The sequence below is a fragment of the Cynocephalus volans genome, chromosome 1 (genome assembly GCF_027409185.1).
Source record: "Cynocephalus volans isolate mCynVol1 chromosome 1, mCynVol1.pri, whole genome shotgun sequence".
Taxonomy (NCBI): domain Eukaryota; kingdom Metazoa; phylum Chordata; class Mammalia; order Dermoptera; family Cynocephalidae; genus Cynocephalus; species Cynocephalus volans.
Window position 1 is genome coordinate 57759624 of NC_084460.1, and position 21621 is coordinate 57781244.

The window sequence follows — 21621 nt, forward strand, 5'->3', positions numbered from 1 at the left end:
GACAAGGTGTTTCCGGCTCCTGCTGTGTGGGGACTGGCTGTTAGGAAAATTTTTCTTGGGTGGCTGGGAGGGGGCTGTGGGACCCAGATCGATGGGCCCTCCCACCCGCTGTGCTGCTCAGCAGGCCAGGCTCTATCCTTCACGGAGGGTTCCCCAGGAGACTCCAACTTTGGGGAAATGTGAAACTGCCCATGGTGTGTTGGGCAGGTTTTCTGCAGCATCAGTAGCTTGTCACTAAACCACCACCAACTGCACCTTCCTCCTGCCCCCTGGAGAGAGGCTCCTGTGGCCCCGTGGGTGGATGGCCCTCCCACCTAGGTCACAGGCTTTTCTTCACTGCATTTCATCTCAGCAGACCCCCTACCCCTGCCCACTTTCCCTTCCTTCAGGAGATCTGAGGGAGCTTTGGTGAAGGATGAACACAACAACCTCCTCTGGTGGCCGGGCAAACCTGTGCGACAGGGGTCACCCCCTGGCTGCTGTGTGGGCCCAGTTCAGGCTAGGTTGACCCTCCAGGCAGATGACTCTGTCAGGGTGACTTTGGAGAGAATGGCATGGGTGTGCTAAGGTTGAAGTGTTTGTTTCCTGGGCTTGGGCAGATGGGCCAATGCGCGGCTTTACAGAAGTTTTAATGATGGACACTGTCTCAGCTCGGGTTGCTATGACACAGAATGTAGACGGGGCGGCTTACAAGCAACAGTCATTTATTTCTCACAGTTCTGGAGCCTGAAAGTCCGAGATCAGGCGCTGTCATAATCAGTTCTGGTGGGACCTGCTTCCAGGCTGCTGAGGGCCGTCTTCTCGCTGCGGGTGGATGGGGCCAGGCAGCTCTCTGGGGTCCCTTTTATAAGGGCACTAGTGCCATTTGTGAGGCTGCACCTGCATGACCTCATCACCTCCCAAAGGCCCCACCTCCTAACACCATCCCTTTGGGGGCTAGGTTTCGGCCTATGAATTTTGGGGGGACACAAATAGTCCATAACAGACACATTGCTGTTAAAACAAAATTTTAGCATCTGGGGAAAATTTGGAAGAGACAGGCCACAATGTGGCAGTTACAGTGCCCGAGTCGCCCAGGAGATAGTGTGGTCCCGGTGGAGGGGGCTGCTGACGGTCCTGCCTCATGGGGCACCGCCCAGGGCCAGGACCCACAGCCAAGCAGGGCGAGGGTCCTGGAGAGGGAGGCGCTCCCTGCTCTCTGGTGTTGTGACTTACCCGGGCCCCATCCCGCTCCCGCCGGCCCGCCTTTATCCCCCACCCCCGCCCCGCAGTCTGGCCCTGCCCCCACTTTCTCCCCCACCCCGCCCCCGCCCCGCCTCCAACCCCGCTGCTGGGCGTGGTCTAGACGTCCCACTTCTCTGAGCCTCGGTTTCCTACTCCCGTGCAAAGGGGACAGCAGAACCTTCCTTGAGGGGTTGTGGGCAAAGGCTGGGGGCCTGGGGAGGGGTTGGGGGTCCCGCTGGACCTCAGGAAAGCCTGAGTTCACCAGCTGCTTTGTATTCCACCCACCAGGGAGGTCTGGCAGACCCAGCTGTGAGTCCTCAGAGGGGCTCTGGGTGGGGATGGCAGTGAGGGTTGGTGACTGGAAGGAGGGCCAGGCTCTCCCTGGGACCAGGAGCCGCTAGTGGTGGTGGGGGGCGGACATGGCAGAATGAGCTGGTCAGTGTGGCCCCCTTCCTGGTGCCCTACCCCTGTATCAGGAAGTGCGGTAGAGGGATGGGGGTGCGGGTTGGGGGGTAGGGAGAGGCCAGTGACTGACTTAGGCAGGATCCTGGTGAGAACTCTACCCTCTCTCATCTGGCCTTGGCTCCCCAGTCTTAGGGGTCTTGCTGAGCCCTGGATGAGGACTCTCCCCTTGGCTGTCCCTGATCTGCCTTGCTCCCCACCGCAGTGTTTCCAGTGGACAAAACACAAAGGGGGAGGGGAAGACTCTGCTGCTCCAACTGCTGGGGCCTGAGAACAAATGGGGGGGGGCGTGGTGGGAGACCCCATCCCGGGCGAAGTGGTCTCTGGCTTAGCCCTGCACCCTTCCCCCAGCTCAGCGCCTATCACCCTCCTGCCTTTTGTGTGTTCACACTCGCGCACGTCACACCTGGCTCTGGCACCCGCCCTGGTCCAGAGTGCGTCTCAGCTGTCTCCTCAAGAAGCTCACAGGCACAGCAGCGGCTGCGGATGTGGTAATTAGGCTGCTCTCCCGAGGTGTGACTGCGGTGCAGTGAGGACTCAGGTCCGGGAGCAGCTTGTTCTTCCCAGCGGGGTGTGGGTGCTGGTGCTGGTTCAGAAACGTCCGCAGCCCCTGGGTGTGGGCTGGACTCGGTGACTCACTCCTAATCCGTGAAATGTGGTGGGAGGGCAGTGAGTGCCTTCGGGCTAGCTCACAAAAGGCACGCTGGTCCTCTGGGTGCTCTCCTGTGAAGCCAGCCACCATGTGGTGAGGATGCTCAGAGAGCCCCGTGGAGAGTCCACTGGGAGGAACTGAGGCCTTTGCCATCAGCCGTGTGGGCCGGCCTTCTTGGAGGCAGTTCCTCCAGCTCCAGTACAGCCTTTGGATGGCCAGAACCTTGGCCAGTGTCCTCACTGAAATTTCATGAGCCACCCTGAGCCAGAACCACCCAAATAAGCCACTCCACAGGAGCTGTGAAATAATAAATGTTTTAAGCTTTTGGAGAAATTTGCAACGCAACAGTAGATAACTAATACAGTGTTGCTAGGGAAGGTAACTCAATGGAGATGACATTTGAGTTGTTTTGAGCTGACCAGAGGCCTGAGGCCTGGAAAGCTGGAGTGCCCGCCCTGGTGCACCTTGTGGGGTGGCGGATGGCCTGCATGCAAGCTGAATAGACTGCTCAGAGCTCTGCGTCATGAGGACTAAAGTCACCCCAAGCGACTCACACCAGCTGGGGGCCACAGGACCAAAGACTGGGAGTCTGGCCGAGGCCCACCAGGAGGTCTTCAGGGACCTGTCCTGGCCCCTCCTGCCTGGCAGGCAATGGTCTCTGAGCAGCGTGCACCTCAGAGTTCTCTCCACTCCTGAAGTTTCAGCAGCTCCTGCCAATCCAAGTGGCAGATGGCCTGTAGACTGTGGTGGCCAGAGATCCTGGCAGAAGGGCCCTGTGTTCTATAGCATGACATGAGGGGGCCATAGGCCACGGGGGGGCAAGGTCTGGTGAAACGTTTCTTGGGCTCCAAGCTGTGAGTGGACCTCGAGATGTCATGCAATGCGGTGTCCTTGGCCATTGCGGTAGCGTTTGGCTTTGCTGCCCAAGGCACCCACACTCTGTCCCCTCCCAAGCCTATCTCTGGAGGAGCCCGAGTAGGCCTGACTGTGGACACAGTGCTGGCCCCAGCACGAGAGCACAGTTTGGTTCCTCCCCCTCCAGACACTGACGTCCATCTGTCTGTCTCTGTAAGTGAGAAGATGCAGGATGCCTGTTGTGCTGAGACCTGGGCTCCACGCTGTCCACCCAGCAGAGACACAGAAAGGGATGCACCCATGGTTGTCTGGTGGCCAACCTCCAGGGGCCTATATCTCTCCGCATGAAGAAGACAGGGAGAGGACGTGAACTGGTGGGATGTCCCCCGAGACAGCTGCTTTTCCTGGAAATGGCTGGAGTGCTCAGGCCCCTCGGCACCGGAGCATGGTGCGGAAGTTCTTGCGGAAGCTGTCGTCTAAAAAGGCATAGAGAAAGGGATTGATGCATGAGTTGGCGTAGCTGAGGCTGGTGACGACGTATGACATGCTGATGACCAGCGAGGTCTGGGGCAGGTCTGTGGTCAGGGCCACAACAGAGGCCAGGTGGAAAGGTGTCCAGCAGAGGAGGCACACAGCCAGCACAGCCAGGACCAGGACGGTCACCTTCCGTTTGGCCTTGCCCAGAGCCTTGGCACTGGAGCGGAGCTGCACAGCCCGCAGCCTGCGCAGCAGGTCCAGGTAGAGCACACAGATGGTGCACACGGGCACCACGAAGCCCAGGACCAATGTGTAGATGCGGCTGGCCTTGAACCAGGTCCTCTCGGGCCATGGGAAGCTCAGCCCACAGCTTGGGACCTGCAGCTCATTGCTGTAGACACTGGCAAAGGAGAAGAAGGGCAGGACGAGGATGGTGACGCCCAGCCAGACACACAGGCTGGCCACCTTCGCCCCCCGGTGGGTGCGCCAGGGCACGTGGCGGGACCGTACCGTGGCCAGCACCACCAGGTAGCGGTCCACACTCATCATGGCCAGGAAGTAGACGCTGGAGAAGATGTTGTAGTGGTCAAGAGCCAGCACCAGCTTGCAGAGCAGCTCCCCGAAGGGCCAGCGCTGCAGCAGGTGCTCGGCGATGTTGACCGGCAGCACCAGCGTGAAGAGTCCGTCGGCCACGGCCAGGTTCAGGATGAACACGTTGGTCACCGTCTTCATCTGGGGTGCCCTCAGGATCACGTAGATGACGGCCGTGTTGCCAGCCAGTCCCACAACACAGATGGCAGAGTACACAGCTGGCAGGAGCACATAGAGGGTGGGCAGTGGCTGGGGGAAGGTGGCGTTGGGCCGGGTGCCGTTGTCCTGAGAGAGGTCGGCTTCCGTCGTGGTGGTGAGGGATGAGCCTCTGCAGTCGGGGGGCTCTAGGTGCCCGGTGGCCTGCATCATGAGGTGGGACCACTGGCAATTCGTGCCCTTGGCAGGTGGGGGGTGTCTCAAAGTCAGGCGTCTGGGCAGGGGCCTGTTTGTGCTGGATTCTGGGAGAGAAACAACCAGAAACACCTCAAGTTCTCTGTCAGAGGTTGCGGCCACTTTGTCAGGCCAAGGACATGCAGGGTACTTCTTTCCACCTCAGTCCCAGGGCCAGAGAGAACCTGGTAGCGGCCTCCTCCAGCCTCCTCCTGGGCGGCACTTTTGGCATGTCCATTCCTTTCCCCAAGCCCCCACCTTCAGGGAACAGCCTGACCACCCTCCTGGGAAGAGGAAACCCAGGTCTGCCCACCCTAGCTCCACCCCAGCCACCCCCTGAAGCACAGTCTAAGTAGAATCAAGGCAGCCCCTCCAGAAACACACCTTGCAGGGGCAGCTCCAGCCCCTCTGCGTCCGGAGCAGCTTCCTTCAGCAGTCCCGGAGCCCGCACCCTCGCTGGGAGCTGCAGACCCTGCTTGCCACCTGCTCTTCTCTCCACTGACCTGTTGGGTGCCTCATGCCCAGAAGTTGGTGGCCTTGGTGGCTCTCGGTGGCAGCCAAGCACAGACAGCAGCAGGGATGGAGGGCTGAGGCGTGTCCCCCACTGACAGACCCCCAGCCGGGGTCCCAGCCCACCAGCTCGTGGGCTTCCAGGACCTGCCGCTGGACGCCTCAGCCCCTGCTGGCTTCCCGAAGCGAAGCGAGGTGGCAGCGCCGATGCATGAGGAGGGAGGGAGGCGGGTCCCACCTGCTGACGTGGAGCTCGGTAGGGGGAGCAGCTGCTGTGGTGTCGCTGTCCCATCCCAGGATCTCCTCGGCGCTCACACACCCGGGCGGACTCCTGCGTGTGTGTGTGTGTGCGTGTGCATGTGTGTGCCTGCATGTCAGGAGGGCTGTGGGCAGTGGACGCCGAGGGCATTTGCACCTCTGTCCCTGGGTCACTAAGGACCTGGGCACCCTTATCTGTGCACGTGGGTGTCTTGGGGGGTCCTGATCCTGTGCGTGTGCCTGTGTGTGCATGTGTGTGTGTGGGCCTGTCAGCCTGCATGGGGTTTTCTGTGGGTGAGCTCTGGCTGTGTTTGAGGGGTCTGTGTATGTACTTGGCTGAGTGTGGGGTTTGGGGGGCTGTGTGCCCTCAAGTGGAAGCGGAACTTGTTGACTCCAGACAACCCAACTTCTTTTTTGTCTTTTGCTAAAAGAGGAACACAGACTTGTGCAAAAACCAGTCAGGCTGTGGAGGCTGCAGAGAAAGGAGGTCGCTCCCGCCCCCGCCCCCAGCCTCCTGCTGGGGCGTCTGCATGGACAGGGAGCGCTGCGCTGCTCTGGGCTGGTCCTCACTGTCCTCCCACCTCCCGTTTTTCCTCCTTGGCTGGATGCACCCTGGTTTCTTCAACCCCAGCCTATGGGTAGCCCCTCACAGCCAGCTTCTCGCAGGAGAGTTTCCTCCCAAGTCTATCGGTGCCCACGGCCCGGGTCAGGACCAGAGGTCCTGACGTCACCAGGTGGAGGCGTGTCCATGTGCCCTGTGGGTGGTCCCCAGCCCTCCTCTGTGTTCTGTGCGTGGATGTTGAGCCCAGAGGCAGGCATGGGAGGGTGAGAGCTCAGTCCGAGGTCAGGGTGGACACTGGGGTCTGAGAGTGTGCCGGGGGAAGCTTGTGGCTTGTGGCAGCTTTTCACGCGGGAGCTTTTCACTGGGCTCCATGAGGTCAGGCACGGCAGTCAGCAGCCATGAGGAGAGACTGTATCGGGCCAAATTTCATGATTTAGGGTGTTTGTGGGATGGGGCGGGGGTGCTAGGTCCATTCACAGCTCCTGGAAACGAGACGCAACAGAGAGGGGGTCAGGCCTAGTGCATGCGGCCTCGTCCTTCTTGACCCCCGTGCCCCAGGTGGTGGTGAGGGTGCGGGCTGGGCTGACCACAGCCTCAGCACTGGGCACGAGGGGAGCAGGCCTCTGTGGTCTTGGCAGTGGGGCTGACCACACTGGGCCTTGCTGGGAGGCGCTGAGGGGACCCCTCCCTCCCTGTACATCTTGTGGATGAGGACCCGGGGAAGTGTTGGTGGGAGGGACGGGGACCAGGCAGGGGATAGTTGGTGGGAGGGGTGGGGACCAGGTGGGAGGTGTTGGTGGGAGTGGTGGGGACTTGGGGCAGCATGGGTGGGTGGGGCCTGAAGGGGTTCCAGATGTGGGTGCTAAGCTCATAGGTGCATTCAGCTGAACTGGGCTCAGGACCCCAGGGATGTTGGCTGTAGTTGCCAGGCCACCCTAGCACTAGGGCTGCGGGTGCGGGGGCCCCAGATGCCTATTCCTCGTCCCCCAGAAGCCCCTCACCTGTGCCCCACTGCAGCCCCACCATCCAGTCTGGGGATGCTGCCCAGTCTTTGCTCCCAGCCCTTGGGCTCAGAAAGGTGGCTTTGTTCTGTCCCAGGGTTGGGCATTGTTCCAGCCACTGTGAGCATCATTCTGTGGAAGTGATTTCCATTTTCAGAAACGAATTGGCCTTTTCAAATTAGTCCATGAGGCACTCTCAGGGTGTGGAGAGGAGAGGCAGGGAGGGAGGGGGCCCTGCATCAGCTCAGTGGGTGGAGGGGTTTGGGGCCAGGCTGTGTGGACCCCAATGGGGGAGTCCTCCCCAGCGTCAGGGGTGCTGGAGGGTGGAGGGACTGGAACTTTGCTCTGTGTGGCTGTTTGTGTGTGGGGGTCTCCCAGGGACCAGGGAAGCAGGGTCCAGAGGCATTGTGCCGTCAGGGATGGGGGAGTGAGCTCTAATGGGGCCCTGAGCAACAGTGGAGCTCAGTGGTGCTGGCTTTATTCTTGTCATTTCATGTATGTGTGGCAGCCACCCTCCACCTGTCCCTCAGAGTGCCCTGCACTCAGTCTGTGCACCCATTCACCCACACACATGTGCACATGCACACACATAGCAGACATACACAGACATACAGACACACGTGCACACACACGTTATAGTGGACCTACAGACACAGACGCTCATACAGACATGTGTACACATGTGTGTGCAAACTGACCATCTCAGCGCAGTCCAGGCAGGCCCTGGTGGGTGGGATGGGTGCTCTGCCCTGCAGGCTGGAGTCTAGGCCTGTCTGCCGGTTCCTTGTCCCCACAGCTCTTGAGGACAGCCTGCAGGCTGCAGCTCATACCCCTGCAGGGTACATGCTCCAAGAGCACCCAGGCTGTTAACACCAACCAGAGGCCTGGGCCCCAGCTGCCTCTAAGTTGGTAATTGGGAGGCTTTGCTCTTTGGAAAGAGACAAGTGATTCAGGGCTAGTTTCCCCCAGAATGGGAGGCGGATTCACAGGTTCTGCAGGGAAGCAGAGAGAGCACACTGTATTTGTAAAACTAGGAGGGAGCCATTTGTCACGTATAGATTCATGATCCCTGCATGCCACCGCCGCCACTCTCCTCCACCACCAGCTGGCATCAAGCCGTCCACGTGGGAGGTCCCCCTGTGCAGACAGGGACCACAGGTGCCAGGCCACTGGGGGGAGGTCTTGGGCTCATGGAGGGTGAGAGGGGCCTGGGGCAGCCAGACCATTCCCACAGGGGCTTCTGCACAGCCACGCCCCAAATCCCTGGCCCTCAGGCCCTGAGATATTTATCCACTGTGCAAACATTCACCCAGGAATACAGCAGTGAATAGAGAAGGAACATGTCTGCTCTCACAGGGTTGACCCTTCAGTGGGGGAGGCAGACAGTGAAGAAATTAATGAAGTGTACGTCAGAGGAAGGTGAGCTGGAGGAGGAGGTGTGGGAGACCGTCCAAGGGTGAGAGTGGGTGGAGCCGGGGCCTGAGCAGGCTGGGTAAGGGGCCTTGCCCTGGGTGGATGTTGGGGGGCGGGAAGTTGGAGGTTAGGCTGGCGTCTGAAGTCCACAGGCTGTGGGCAGCACCAACCCTGACTGAAGCCTTTGGGATGCGGGGGTTTGTGGGGTGCCGAAGCCTCTCTCAGCCTAAAAGCTGGTGCGGTGGCGGGGGGGTGGTGGTGTGCCTTCTTCCCCAGCCTCGTGTAGGCAGCAGGTCCTGCCTCAGGGGACCTGGCTGCAGAGCTTTCAGCGTGACTTAAACACGCAAACAGGAAGGAGGCCGATTGCTCCCCAGAGCCCCAGGCAGCACCAGGGAGGGTTGTTTAAACTAATTACCAAAGCTCTTGCCACCTTTGCCTTCACCCACAAGGCCCCATCCAAGCACAGGAGCGATGGGAGGGGCTGGGCCCCAAGGGGCTATCTTCAGCAGTGGCTGCACCCCCTCCTCCCAGGCCCCAACCATCAGGAACAAGCCCTGGAACGAGCCTGCCTATGCTCAGAGGCCTCCAGGTGTTGTTTCCACCCGGTGGCTCAATTCCAGAAGGCTTTTCCAAGGAGATGTCACTGCACCTGGCCTTGGGAATTTGTCCCTGGGTAATCTTGGCACACAGGAAGTCGTGGTCAGTGTGGCTGGAGATGCAGCCTCTGTGATGTGGAGGGCTGGGGTCTCACCCTGCCCCTGGCGCGGGGGCCTCTGAGTCTCCAGTGGGAGGGGTTGCTCAGGCATGTTAGTGGGTGTGGACACGTATGTGGGTGGGCAGGAGTGTGTGTATGTACTGACACCTTCCACTGGTCCCTGCAGCAACAGAACCCCCAAAGCCTGCCAGACGGGCCCAGGAACATCAGAGAGCTGATGCCTGGTGGTCTGGCTTCACTCGTCAGTCTGCGAATCCTCGCTGAACCATCCTGGCATAGGCACGGCTGATTCATGCTCAGATTCAGGGCTTTTGACTTCCTCATTGGCTCCTATGGTGTCGTTGTGACTCAGATGTGAGATGACCCTGCAGGTGGGCAGTGCTTGTCTCTCCACATGGGGCTCAGGCCTGCACAGCTCGGCTGGCTTCTGAGCCTGGGGAGTATAGACATCAGCTCTGGGATGCTCCAGTGGCCAGACCTATTGTCACTGGAACAGGGTGTCTCTGTCTGTGGGCAGATAAGGCAAGGGTGGGTAGGCTGGAGGAGAAAGGCTGGGGCGAGGTGGCTCCCAGGCAGGGGAGAGCAAACTTGGGCTGGCAGTGGGAGGGGCCACAACAGTGGGCCCTGCAGGGGGAAGGGAGCTTCTGGCCCTGCTGTTCAGTTCCTGACTTACTTGCCTGGGACCAGCCCTGTGCTCAGAGGACCCGTGCTGTCATGAGCCTGTTGCAGAAACTTCAGCTACCCATGAGGACTGGTTGATCCTAGTGCTCTGAACATAGTACACGCACACACACAAACACACAGCTGCACACAGGTCCCAGCACACACAGACGCTAGCACACACATGTGCACACATACACAGATGGCAACACATGCACACAGGTGCACACAGATCTCAGCACACACACATGCACACAGATGCCAGCACATGCATGCACACGTGCATACAGATGCCAGCACATGCATGCACACGTGCATACAGATGCCAGGGTACACACACACGTGCATGCATATAGATGCCAGCACATGAACACATGCCCTCCCACACACTGTCGTGCACTCACATCCTATGGCTGCATGAACTCCAAATGAATTCTGATCTGTGCATCGCCACGTCCTGCCTGCCATGGGGGGTGGGGCTCTCCTGGCATGGTCACTGAGAGACTGGGGCCTGAGCAGGGGAAGCCTGGGCAGCAGTGTAGGGCCAGACCTGGCTGGAGAGGGGTCAGGTAGGGTGGGACATTGGAGATGGGAGGATATGGACGGGGCAGATGGGGAGCCCAGCAACCCTGTTGCACAGATATTGGCACACACATGTGTGTTTCCTGACCTGTGTTCACAGCATCTTGCCCATAGGTGCTACACCCACACGCCCTGTCCCATTTGCTCATGCTGGGCTGAAAGGGGTGTGTGTACACAGATCCACACACAGGGCTTGTCGATGGGCTTCTGTGTCCCCCTTAGGCCTGCACACGCTGCAGCACGTGGTACTGCTCACATGTCTCGTGCACATGCCCTGAGCATCTCCGCATTGTTCAGAGCCTGGGGGGGGCACCTCTCACTAGGGTTGGGGGAACCTATCCCACTTGCCCTGGCCGAGGAGCCTTGGGAGGGGCACTGGGTGGGCAGTGCAGCAGGAGCTGGCTGCTGCAGGGCTAGGAGGGCCCTGCCCATGCCTTCTCTGTGGCCCCTGGGCCAGTGAGCAGGGCTCTTGCTGTGGTGGAACCTCAGGCAGGCCATGGCTGGGGACATGGAGGGTGAGTTTGTGTAACATCTGAGGATCCCGCAGAACCTGATGCTGGGAGTGACCCTGTGCTCTGTGGGCTGCACTGGGCTGGGGCAGCAGTCAGCTGGAGGGCTGCTGGGGAAAAGACCCCAGGGAGGGGGCGCCCTGACCTCTGCCTGTTGAAGTCTCTCCCTCCGAGTCCCTGTCCTAGGCACAGAGCTGGGCATTTTGCTGTAAAAGCCAGGACTGGAGGGGGTACCCTCAGCCTGGGGGCCCAGCCATGGCCATACCCCACCCTGAGCCTCCTGCTGGGGGCTGCACTGGGTCCCACCTTTACCCCTCTGCTGGTTCATGTAACAGACATCCACACGCCCCACCTGGCCCAGAGGAGCTGGGACCTGGCGGGAGTAGGGGAGGCACCTCTGTCCAGGGCTTGTGGGAGCACCTCTCTCGCCACCTCCCTGGCAGCAGGTGGGAGAAGGGGCTGGCCTTAACCTAGGCCCAGGCAAGGAATGCAGCTATACCCAGCCTGGAACCTTTGGCCAGGCAGGGGTGGGCTCTGCTTCCTGAGTCTGGGATGGGGGCTTGTCTGAGGGTCTAAGCTGGATGGGGATGTGAGGGATGGCCCAGGTCTGGGAAGCAAAAAAACCTTCATGGGTCAGAAGGGACCTCAGTTTCTCCATTGGTTTTGGCCCTTTTGGTAATGTGCCCTGATGGACACACACATCTGCTCTCCCTGCCCAGCCTTCCACCCTGTCCTCATCCCATTGTACTCAGCCCAGGGCACTGGGGCAAGATGGAAGGGACTGCTTGGGCACATTACTCAGGGCTCTGGTGGCTTCCCTCCTCCATCACCAGAGACGGCAGGTGGAGGAGCTTTTAGCAGGAGAGGAAGAACTGGCAGAAGTAGGTTTCTAAGTCTCGAGGTTGCCATAGCAACTGCATCCCTGGTGAAGTTGGGTGGCCATGCAGACATGGGTATGATGTCCATGTGCCTGAGCTAGGCATGTGTGGGAGCCATGTGGTCAACTCTGTGCTGGTGCCATGGCACATGTGTGCAGTGAGGCAGGCGTGGCCCAGGGGAGGTGTGGTGCAATTGAGGTTTGTGTTCTGGTCAGGGCTCAGGTTTTCTTGCCTGGGACCTCAACCTCCATCCAGTTCCAAAATGTGGGTCTGCAGTGGGGAAGGGCAGGATAGCCCTGAGCTAGATCTGGCCCAGCCTGTGTGCTGACCAGGGTTCCTGCCTTGTCTGTGGGGTCCTGCAGCAGTGAGGTCAGTGGTTAGAGTTCGGTTGTGCAGGACCCATGGCCACTCTGTTATTTGGTAACCAAGGGGGTGGACAGAGGTTTGGAATCTAGCTAGGCATCTCCCCTCCCCTCACCCTCATGATTGCAGTCTCAGTCATTAACAGACAAGTCAGCACGGAGGGGGACCTGCGCGGTGTCCTCTGCTGGGTACTGTGGCCATCAAGCTGCCGCCCTGAACCAGGGAGGGAGAGGGTGGGTAGGGCACCTTGCCTGCTGCCCACAACTCCTTAATGCTTGTAGCTGTGGCCTTAACAATTTTAACACCACGTTGCCGTCTTTTTGGCTTCTGGAATCTTGGGCTGATGAGTCTTTGGGCTCTTTGGGGTGACCCTCCCACGAGCCTGGGGGAGCTGGGACCTCATCCTGAGCTGGGGCACATACTAGGCCACATCATCACCCACCGTGTGTTTGCTGGTTGATCTGAAAGGGCAGGTAGCCTCGGAAGGACTGGTGGAGGAACTGGCCATGTTCAGTTCGATGGCTTTTTGATGCAGGAACCAGGGTGCCGGGCTGGAGGTCCCCGGAGGGGAGGTGAGGACACAGGGGCTTTGCCACTGCCCTCCTGGAGGGGAGTGGTGTCCAGACAAGCGTGGGGATGGGGGACAGGGGAGGGATGATGTGGGGGAGATCAGCCACCACCTGCTTCACAGGGGGCCTGAGAGACCCTTGGTCAGCTTCAGGTCACCTCCTGCCTGGGTCAGGGTCCCCTTCCTATTCCCAGAGCCCCCTCCAAGGACTTCTGTCTCCCTGCTGGGCTTGAGGCCAGCTGGGTAGTGCTGTGTCTGTGCTGTGCCTGGAATGTGGTCACTGTGTTTTCCAAGCTGCGTCTAGAGCCCAGGATCCTGGGGGTCCTTCCTACCCAGGCCTCATTTTGAGGTTTGAGGAGTTACCATGTCCTGGAGGAGGCTGTGTGCCCCCTGCCCAGCCCAGTTGAGGTGAGGTGGGCTTTGTGCCTTCTGTCCAGGGGGAGTCACAGCCAGGGCCCAGCCCCACCCACTCCCCTGTATGGGCAAGTCACTGCCTGGCTCTCCTGTTGCCATGGCAACTGGGGGGGGGGACACAGTGAGCACAGGATCCAGTGTCTGCATTGGCCATGGTCTCTCAAGAGCCCCACCCTGGTGCCTCTGTGACCTCTGATGTCCCCTCCATGGGAAGAGAGTGACTAGCAGTCCTGGCCTGTCTGTCCTGTCCAGATATTAGCACCAAATGCCCTACATCCCAGGAAACCCCTGGTCCCAGACAAACCACTTATCAGTGGGACCTGCCTGACGGAACCAGAGAGGGTGCTTCTCTGGGGGCAGCTGTGCTGGGCATGAGAGTGTAGGGGCCAAGGGAAAAACCTCCCCTTCAACCCCCTGAAAGTTCGCTGGAAAATAAACTGATAACACAGGTTAATAGGAAGAATAGGCATAACACATGCCTTCTAATGTGCTGGGGAGGGCGGTGCATGGGGAGTGATTTCTCAATACCCTAGTGGGTACAGAAGCTCATACACCAGTATGCACAGGGCAGAGGGGACAAGGGGATGCAGACGATTCTTCTGAGGGACAGTAAATGATTGAATGGGATCTGAGTGAGCCTGAGAGGGTCTGTCCAGGTGTGATGCCCTTCCAGTCTCTCTCTCTCTCTGGGGGTTATTCTCTCCTGTATTGGATGAGATTCCTAGGGAGGGGATCTTAAGACAATTGCATTTATTCCAGAAAAAGTCTCTCCCTGCACTTGGGGTGAGGGGAATAAGACAAGGTTAGAGGGACCTTGATTCTGAGGCTCTTCAATTTTCAAAGCACTCAGAATGCCAAAGTGCCATATTTTGGGAAGTAGTTTTCTGCACCCCAACATTTCCCTGTTTGAAACTTCCCCAGAAGTTTTACATGCTAAAAGCTGAGTTGATGGCTATGGAGAGAAAAAAGTTGAGTTAGTAGCTGAGTGGGAAGGGATCTCATTAAACAGGTCTCCTGTTCCTAGGAATAGGTCAGTCTAATTAAATAGTTGTGTCTCGTTCTAGGAGATGACATTGCAGTTGGATTTAAGACTCTCAAAGTTAATCCTCTACATATGATGTGGGCAAACAGATCCTTAGGAAGAGGCATTCCTAAGAAAACAGAAGAAAGACGGAGGTTAATGTTTGGAGCAGTCTATAAGCTAGTTTTTCTAGAGTCTCTGGAGCATCTTCAGTTGAATAGGCTGGCAGTGGCAATCTGACAGATATTTTCCTGGATTGCAGTTTACATGTACAAAGTTTGTCCAAGCGTAAGTTGTTAACGATGATTTTTCTTCAAAGCCAAGTTGACTTGCTTCAGCCTGCAGGGCCTTGGAAAAAACACAGCTTTAATTTCTAGTAATTCCAAGTCAGAAGTGTAGGAGAAACACCAAAAACCTTAGTTTGGAGACCCACACCAGATATCGGAGGAATTTAAAATTCAGGATTCAGTCCAGATAATAAAAATTCAAAAGCAAATGGGCAGGGCTAGAAATTAACAATAGGTGCCATATAGAATCTAATAACAGGTGCACTATAGAATCTAACAGGTGCACTATAGTTTCCTTCTGAGACATAATTTTTCTCCCTCTATGTCCCCATTTTTTACTAAAGATAAATCACAGTAAGATCAATTTATTCGCAGAGTAAGTTTTAGTCTTATTGTACTCGGTCTGATTATTCACATAAAGTTTAGGAATAATGGTGATTGACCATATAGGCTATTTTAAAGTTGGCTTTGCTGGAGACTTTTAGTAAAAAATCTTTAATTAGACTTTTAAAAAGCCTTTTAAGGATAAGGAAGCCAAGCCAAAGACTTGCCTCAGGTTCACCTGCGGTACCTGGATGAACGTCTCTCTTGAAGTTTCCCAAAATATCTTAAGGTTCCTGGGCCTATCAGAAAGTGAGATTCTTTACTTACCAAAAGTCCAGAAATCTTGTAAGGGATCAGTGTAAATAAGGTACCAGGCAAGTCTTTTCCCCAAGTTTGTTAGCTTTATAAAGTCAACCCTAGTTTGTTAAAGCTGTCTGGTCATATCTGAAAATACGACATTCCAGTCAAAGCCTTGGTGAAATAACCACTGTTTCCAATTGTGTCCTGCTACAAGAGGAACAGATTCTTATTGAACTTATGCAAACGTCTATATTACCATAAAATGGAAACACTCATGAATAGTTTTCTAGAGGGATCAGATGGAGAGAAAAGTAAATGTTTCAGTTTTGCTCACAAAAGCATACTTTACCAAATTGCTGTAAAGCCTAAATAGCACCCCCCCAAATGAAAAAAATTCCTTAAATCTGGAAAACAAAAGGAAAGAATTAGCAATATTTCAAACAAAAAGTCATAAAAAAAGTCATTTCAGTCCTTCATCACCGGTTCAGTCCCATGTAATCAATTCTTGTTCTGCCTGATGTTAGGTTAGCAATTTTATGAGTCCAATCGTCCACTTGGATACTCTCAAAGTCATCTGCCCTCCTATACTCCCCCAACTCTCTGTCCCTGACCCTCCAGAAGATCTTTAGGATCTCTGGTCCTTGATTTAAAATGCCTCTCCTCCAAATCCAGCTCCATTTACTCAGTAACTTTCTTTAGCTCAGGAGAGAAACATTTGTAGGAATTAGTTTTGGTTTTGGGGTGCTCATTCATTAGTGGTCCTTTCCCTTCCATGGACAGCTCTTGCTTTCCTGTTTGTCTTGTTTTTGTGTTCTGAGAAATTGGTTTGACTTTCCACTTGTTGGGGGCATGCGAGTTATTGGGCCTTTGTGTGCAGATGGCCGACTAACAGGTTGGAGCTCCCAAGAGTGTGGCTGGACAGATATGGGGGCTGCACCACATCTGTGACTAGTGTGCCGAATTCTGCCACCTCAGAGGGAGCTGTCCAGGTCTTTCTTCTGGCTGTCTTTGCAGTGGCTCTGGGTGGTGGAAGGCTGTATCTTTTGTTCCCTCTTCGGAGATGCCTCATGCATCTGTGGTTAAGGCCGTAAAAAGCTTATTAGTTTTGGTCCTAAGTCACTTATTAGATATATCTTTAGTTTAGAACTTTGGTTTATATTCAGAGTGTAATAGGAACTTTTTAAGAAGGCCTTCTCTCCAAAGTATACTCAGAAAGAAAGAACGCAGTTTATCAAAACATTCTGAAGACAAACAGATCTAAATCTAGAACAGAGCAATCTTCTGATGTTCATCTTAGTTAGAAACCTGCCCCCTGATATAAAGGAGAAAACTGAAGATAGTGCAATTGGGTAGACACATCAGCCCCTTGATACCATTCAGGCCGCAACCCAGTTCTTTGGGGAATTAAAACAACTGTCCTTGTCTTACAAATTGAGTCTGTGCAAAACAGGAATGGGCCTCTAGAAGCAATTCAAAGCCATCTATCCTTACTGATCCCCAAATCTCACCTATTCATCTCAAGATGCCTGCAAATACTGTAAAAAATCAGGTCACTGGAAATTAAACTGTCCTGAAATTAAGAAAAAGAAGGAAAAATGTAATAGTAATTACTCTAGACCTCTGATAGGAAAATATGCACCCCCCCCAAATCCTTCCTGGTGAAAATTTGCATTCTTTCTGTGTGTTTTCAGATGTAAGATTTCTACCCTGTCTTACCCCAAATTATCAGTTTTGAAATGCAAACTTTAGGGAGATGATTCTCATAAAAAAAGAAAAGAAAAGAAAAGAGAGAGAGAGAGAGAGAGAAGAGAAGGGAACTATTTGGAATCTGACAAATGAAAAATATTAAAAAGCCTTTTCTACTGATATTATGAAAAGCTTTAGCCCTATGAGCAGGTACCCTTGACTTGTTCCATCTTTTTTGTCAGAAACACAATTTGGATAAAAATATAGATGCTGATAAGCTAGCGAGTTTATATTACTATGTTTTACTGTCTCATAACTAAAGTTTTTAAAGTGAAAAGCCATAAGATCTTTGTGTTTTTCTGTGTTTGTATGTCTACATGGTATAAAATCCTTTAAAGGAGTTCTGTTTAAACTGACTTAACAGATAATTGAGTGGTTATATAAATTAAACCTACAGTACCTAAAGCAGCTGTAAATACAGAAACTAACCCAAATGCTTTTCAAGTTTATGTAATGTGGGTAAATCTTTGGTAAATAAGACTTATTTTGTATTGCTGGTTTAATAAAAACAGCTGTGTCTTTTGAGTTATCAGCAACCCCCCCATGTATTTAGCTTTAGGGTTCTTGCTTTGGTGATGACTGCCTGACATGTACATGCTGTCAAAAATGGTTAATAGAGAAAAACTTGTGATAAACCAGAAATCTGCTCTGACCGAAGTCAGCTAAGTTCCTAAAAGACTTGATGGGTCTGGAACGGGATAGGGTTTTCAAATGAGCCTTAGTAACAAAAGTACACCAAAGCAAAACTAGAGTGGGTCTTCTCTAGAATCACGAGATTTTCTTATAGTATTGATAAGAGTTAGTAAAAGGTGTTTCGTTTTGTTTAACTGTTTGAGTGATCTCCCTAAAAAGAAAAAAGAGAGAGAGATTGGTGTCTTGTCCAGCCATTTCCCGGGCTTCACGCTGTCTTTTATCAGGACTTTAATTACTTGGAGAGCTGAGTCCTCTCTATTAATATAGCTGAGGTTTTCCCTACAAATATGAAACTTCCTATACTTGCCTTTGAAGTCTTTTAATTATCACTCTGGTTAATGACTGATACAGTGATCTGTGATTTTATTTATTCAAGTCTTTAAAACTTTTTTGACATTTTTGACAAACTCCTCCAAATCAAATTCTAAATTAAGTCCTTTTGACCTCAAATTAACTATGGGATTTTGCAGTTGGGCCCCTGGAAAGCTCAAATAATGTGTCTCTCACCTTGTAAAAGAGAGATATTAAACCAATTAGGCTTATTTGATAGGTTAAGTTATATGAGAAGCACTGTCAAATAGTGAGTGGTGCTAAGCCTTCTTTAAGTTGTATTTATGGATATGTTAGTGATAGGAGTGCTCTAAAAATTGAATGAGATTCCTGGAAATCTAGTATGATAACAGTCATAATCTTGGTTATTGTGTTAAAATGTTGTATGCCACAGAAATAACCGAGTTTCCTTGTCAATTACTGGTTATAATGAATTTCATCAGATTCTTAACTGTGGTAATTCTCAGTTTTTGTCATACATGGTTGCTGTTCTGATTCTTCTCTAAAGAGTTTGCAGTCAGCTACCGTCCAAAACTGCTTCTTCGAAGAGATTCATGGAAAAGACTCTGACAATTACTGTGGAATATAGGTTTCTGATAACTTTATATACATTAGACTAGGTGAGAATTTGCAGCACTCTAATGAACATACTGATGGGATGTTAAAATTGCTAACCCAACATCAAGCAGAAAAAGAATTAATTACATGGGACTGAACTGATGAAGGATGACAATTTTTTATATTTTTGTCTGAAACATTGCTGATTCCTTAAATGTTTGGTTTTCCAGTTTTACAAAATCTTCTTTTGTTTTAAGCTATATATGGGTTATGGTGATTAGGTAAAATACACTTTGATGAACAAAATTTAAAACGTTTGCTTTTTCTCCCTACGTCATCCTTCCAGAATTCAGAAACTATTCATGAGTATTCTTATTTATTTATTTATTTTTATTGAATCATAATTGATTATACATATTTTTGAGATTCGATGCTGACATATGTTGATGAAATCAATATTACTAGCATGTATATTGTTACAAATTGTACTTATACTTTATGCCTCTTGTCCAATCCTTCCCCATCCCCCTCTCCCTCCTCCTCCCCCCCTCTAATTACCTTAGATTTCTTTTCTCCTTCTGAAAGAATAAAGGTTACTCTGTTCATTTGTTGCCTAGATGATCTGTCCAATGCCGAGAGGTGTGATCAGGTCCCCCAATATTATCATAGAGCAGATGCTTCTTCTGTCACTCTGGAGTGGGCTTTGTGGAGAGAGACATCCTCTTCTTTTCTTTGGTCTCTGCTGGTGACGCTCCTTGTGTCAATGCACTCCAGTAGTTGGTGGACCATCTGCGTGGTGGTTGTGGTGTCTAGCCGCTTTCGCGGCAGCCATGGTTACTGTGGTGGCTGTGGTGGGCCACCCACATGGAGGTGATGTTTTTGGCATGCTCCTTGGCACTGGCAGTGTGCCTGGTTGTGGGAGGGGGGTCTGGTCCCCGGCTCCATAGCCCGGGCCCCCGGGCAGGGCCCCTGGATCATTCTTTGATCTGTTCGATTTTGGTTGGTTTGGTTCCTGGGGACTCTGGCTAAGGGCATATTCCAAACTCAGTATTATTCCCCTGATAGTCATAACAGTAGTCTCCCTGTGTCTTACATTCTCTCAAAAGTTTTAACCGTTTGTATTCAGCCATCTGTTGAATGTCAAATGGTCTCTTTTCAGTTGGAATGGCCAAAACTCAAAGAAATGCATGATAATTTGGACACTGTAACCTATGATGATATGTTGAGACTGGAAACCCAGAATGATGGTGACTGAGAGTGGCACTATCGCCCTAAGTTTTGGTCACACTTTCTCCTAGGTGAGAGCCTGACCCAAAGGGGGAATTGTTAAATATAAGCCCAAGGGCCATTGTTTTGGACTGAACTCCTGCTCTAGGCCCGAAACAGACCAGTTTTTCCCAAAAACAGGAGATTCCAGTCTACCTGAGTCCCCTCTGCTTTAACCTTTACAAAAAAGTAACCTGAAAGGACCTGATGATAACCACTTAGCTCCCCCATTGCTCTGCTTCCTTGTTCCCACCACGCACAACCCACTGTTCTGCCATTGCCAGTGGGCGCTGTCATTGCACCTTGCAGAATGGCGGCTGCCCTGGTCCATGAATTGCAAATTTGCTGTGATTTTGTCTCTTGAAGCGGTTGGGGTCCCCCAGAGAAGAACATTGGAGGCTAAGGTGGAGCTCTCTGACCGTCTTCCCTGCCCACTCCTATGTGCCCTGAAGGCCCATGGGGTGTCTGGGGTGCTGTCCGAGGGGCACCGGGGGTCCTGCCTGTGGCCTGGGCCCAAGACTGCTCTGCTGCACAAACTGTGCTTGTGGTGTGTGGCCAGGGGACTGTGTGGCAGAGCCTGGGTGGTGAGCCCTGTGGACCTGCGCTCTAGACCTGGGACAGTCAAGAATGCTGTGTGGCCTGGACAGTCTCCTGAGGGGGACGAACAGGTTGTGGTCAGGAGTACATGCCTGGAGCTAGGTGTATCCTTGCTATGTGACCCAGGGTGAGTTATCCAACCTCTTTGAGCCTCCACTTCCTCATTTTTGAAATTGAGATTATGATTTTTTTTTGCCTTACAGTGTGGAGTGGATCAGATTGAGATGCTGCAGGCTGAGAGCTTCATGCAAGATTGCATGTGTCTGGCTGGTGCGTGTTGCTGCAGGGAGCTCCGTCTGCTGACCCATCTGCCCGTGCTGTTCTGGACCTTGTCTGGGGTTTCAGCCTTGGGCCCGGGCAGCTCAGATGAATGCCTGGAGGAAACACTGACCTCAGGTCAGCTGTGAGTAGGACAGGGGGCTTGTGAGGGGCAACAAGCTGCAGGCCACAGGAGGGGAGGGCTTCTTAGATGTGGTGTGTGTGGGGGTGATTCTCAGGCTGTGCAGGAAACTCCAGCCCTTGGCCTGTAGTGTGGGGTTCTGCCATGGAGGGGAAGCACATCATAGCCCCCTTCTTCCAGGAAGTCCTCCTGTTCTAAGTCTGCCCAACCACAGAGGGACAGCCATTTCCCTGGGCTAGGGTAGGTGAGCAGGTTCCCTCCAGCGTGAGGCTGAGTTGGGTTCTATGCAATGCAGTCCAATGCTGCCCCCCAGTGGTCAGTTCTGAGCACGCTGCAGAGGAGTTGGGACAGTTGCAATAGGGGTGGGGAGAGTGGGGTGTCCTGTGACCCCCACTGGGTCCTTTGGCACCCTTCCTAAAGAGTAGCCCGGACAAACCCAAGGGAGGCTTCAATGGTGGGACATCAGGCTTGGCGACAGGACCACTGTGGCTCATCTGCGAGTGGGTGGGAAGGCCCTGGGTTCTGAGAATTTGTCAGTCCCTGCCCCCTAGGAGCTCCACTCTGCTGTCCAGAGACCTGAACACACAACCGTGATCTTTGTTATGCTTGAGACTTGTCCTTCGACAGTCCTGACCTTGATGGGAGTCTGCAGGCTTTCTGGGCATCTTGTGCTGAACTTCTAAGGGTGAGAAGGGGGGTGCCTGGGAGGGTGGAGGAGCCACATGGGAACATGAGCAAGGTGTAGGAAGGGGGTGAGGCTAGAGGGCAGGCAGGGCCGGACAGTGGAGCAAAGACGGGAACATGGGACTTCATTTGCAGGTAGTGGGGCCACAGAGGGTTTTAGGCAGAGGAATGACATGCTGTATTTGTGTTTCCGAACAATTGCTCTGGTCACTGCTTGGAAGGTGGACAGAAGGATTGAGGCTAGAGGCAGGTGACCAACCAGTGAGAGCCTGGCCGTGGGAGAAGGGCACTGGCAGGCAGGGCTGGGTGACAGGCTGAGCATGGGGTCGTC

At 53.6% G+C, this 21621-nt stretch overlaps 1 protein-coding gene across 1 annotated transcript; it reads right to left on the reverse strand.

Annotated features, from left to right (window-relative positions):
- Window positions 1-3616: 3616 nt before the first annotated feature.
- Window positions 3617-4627, reverse strand: NPBWR2 (neuropeptides B and W receptor 2). The gene has a single exon (XM_063087172.1). It carries the CDS (start codon window positions 4625-4627, stop codon window positions 3617-3619), a length of 1011 nt encoding a protein of 336 aa, XP_062943242.1.
- Between the last annotated feature and the right edge of the window lie 16994 nt (window positions 4628-21621).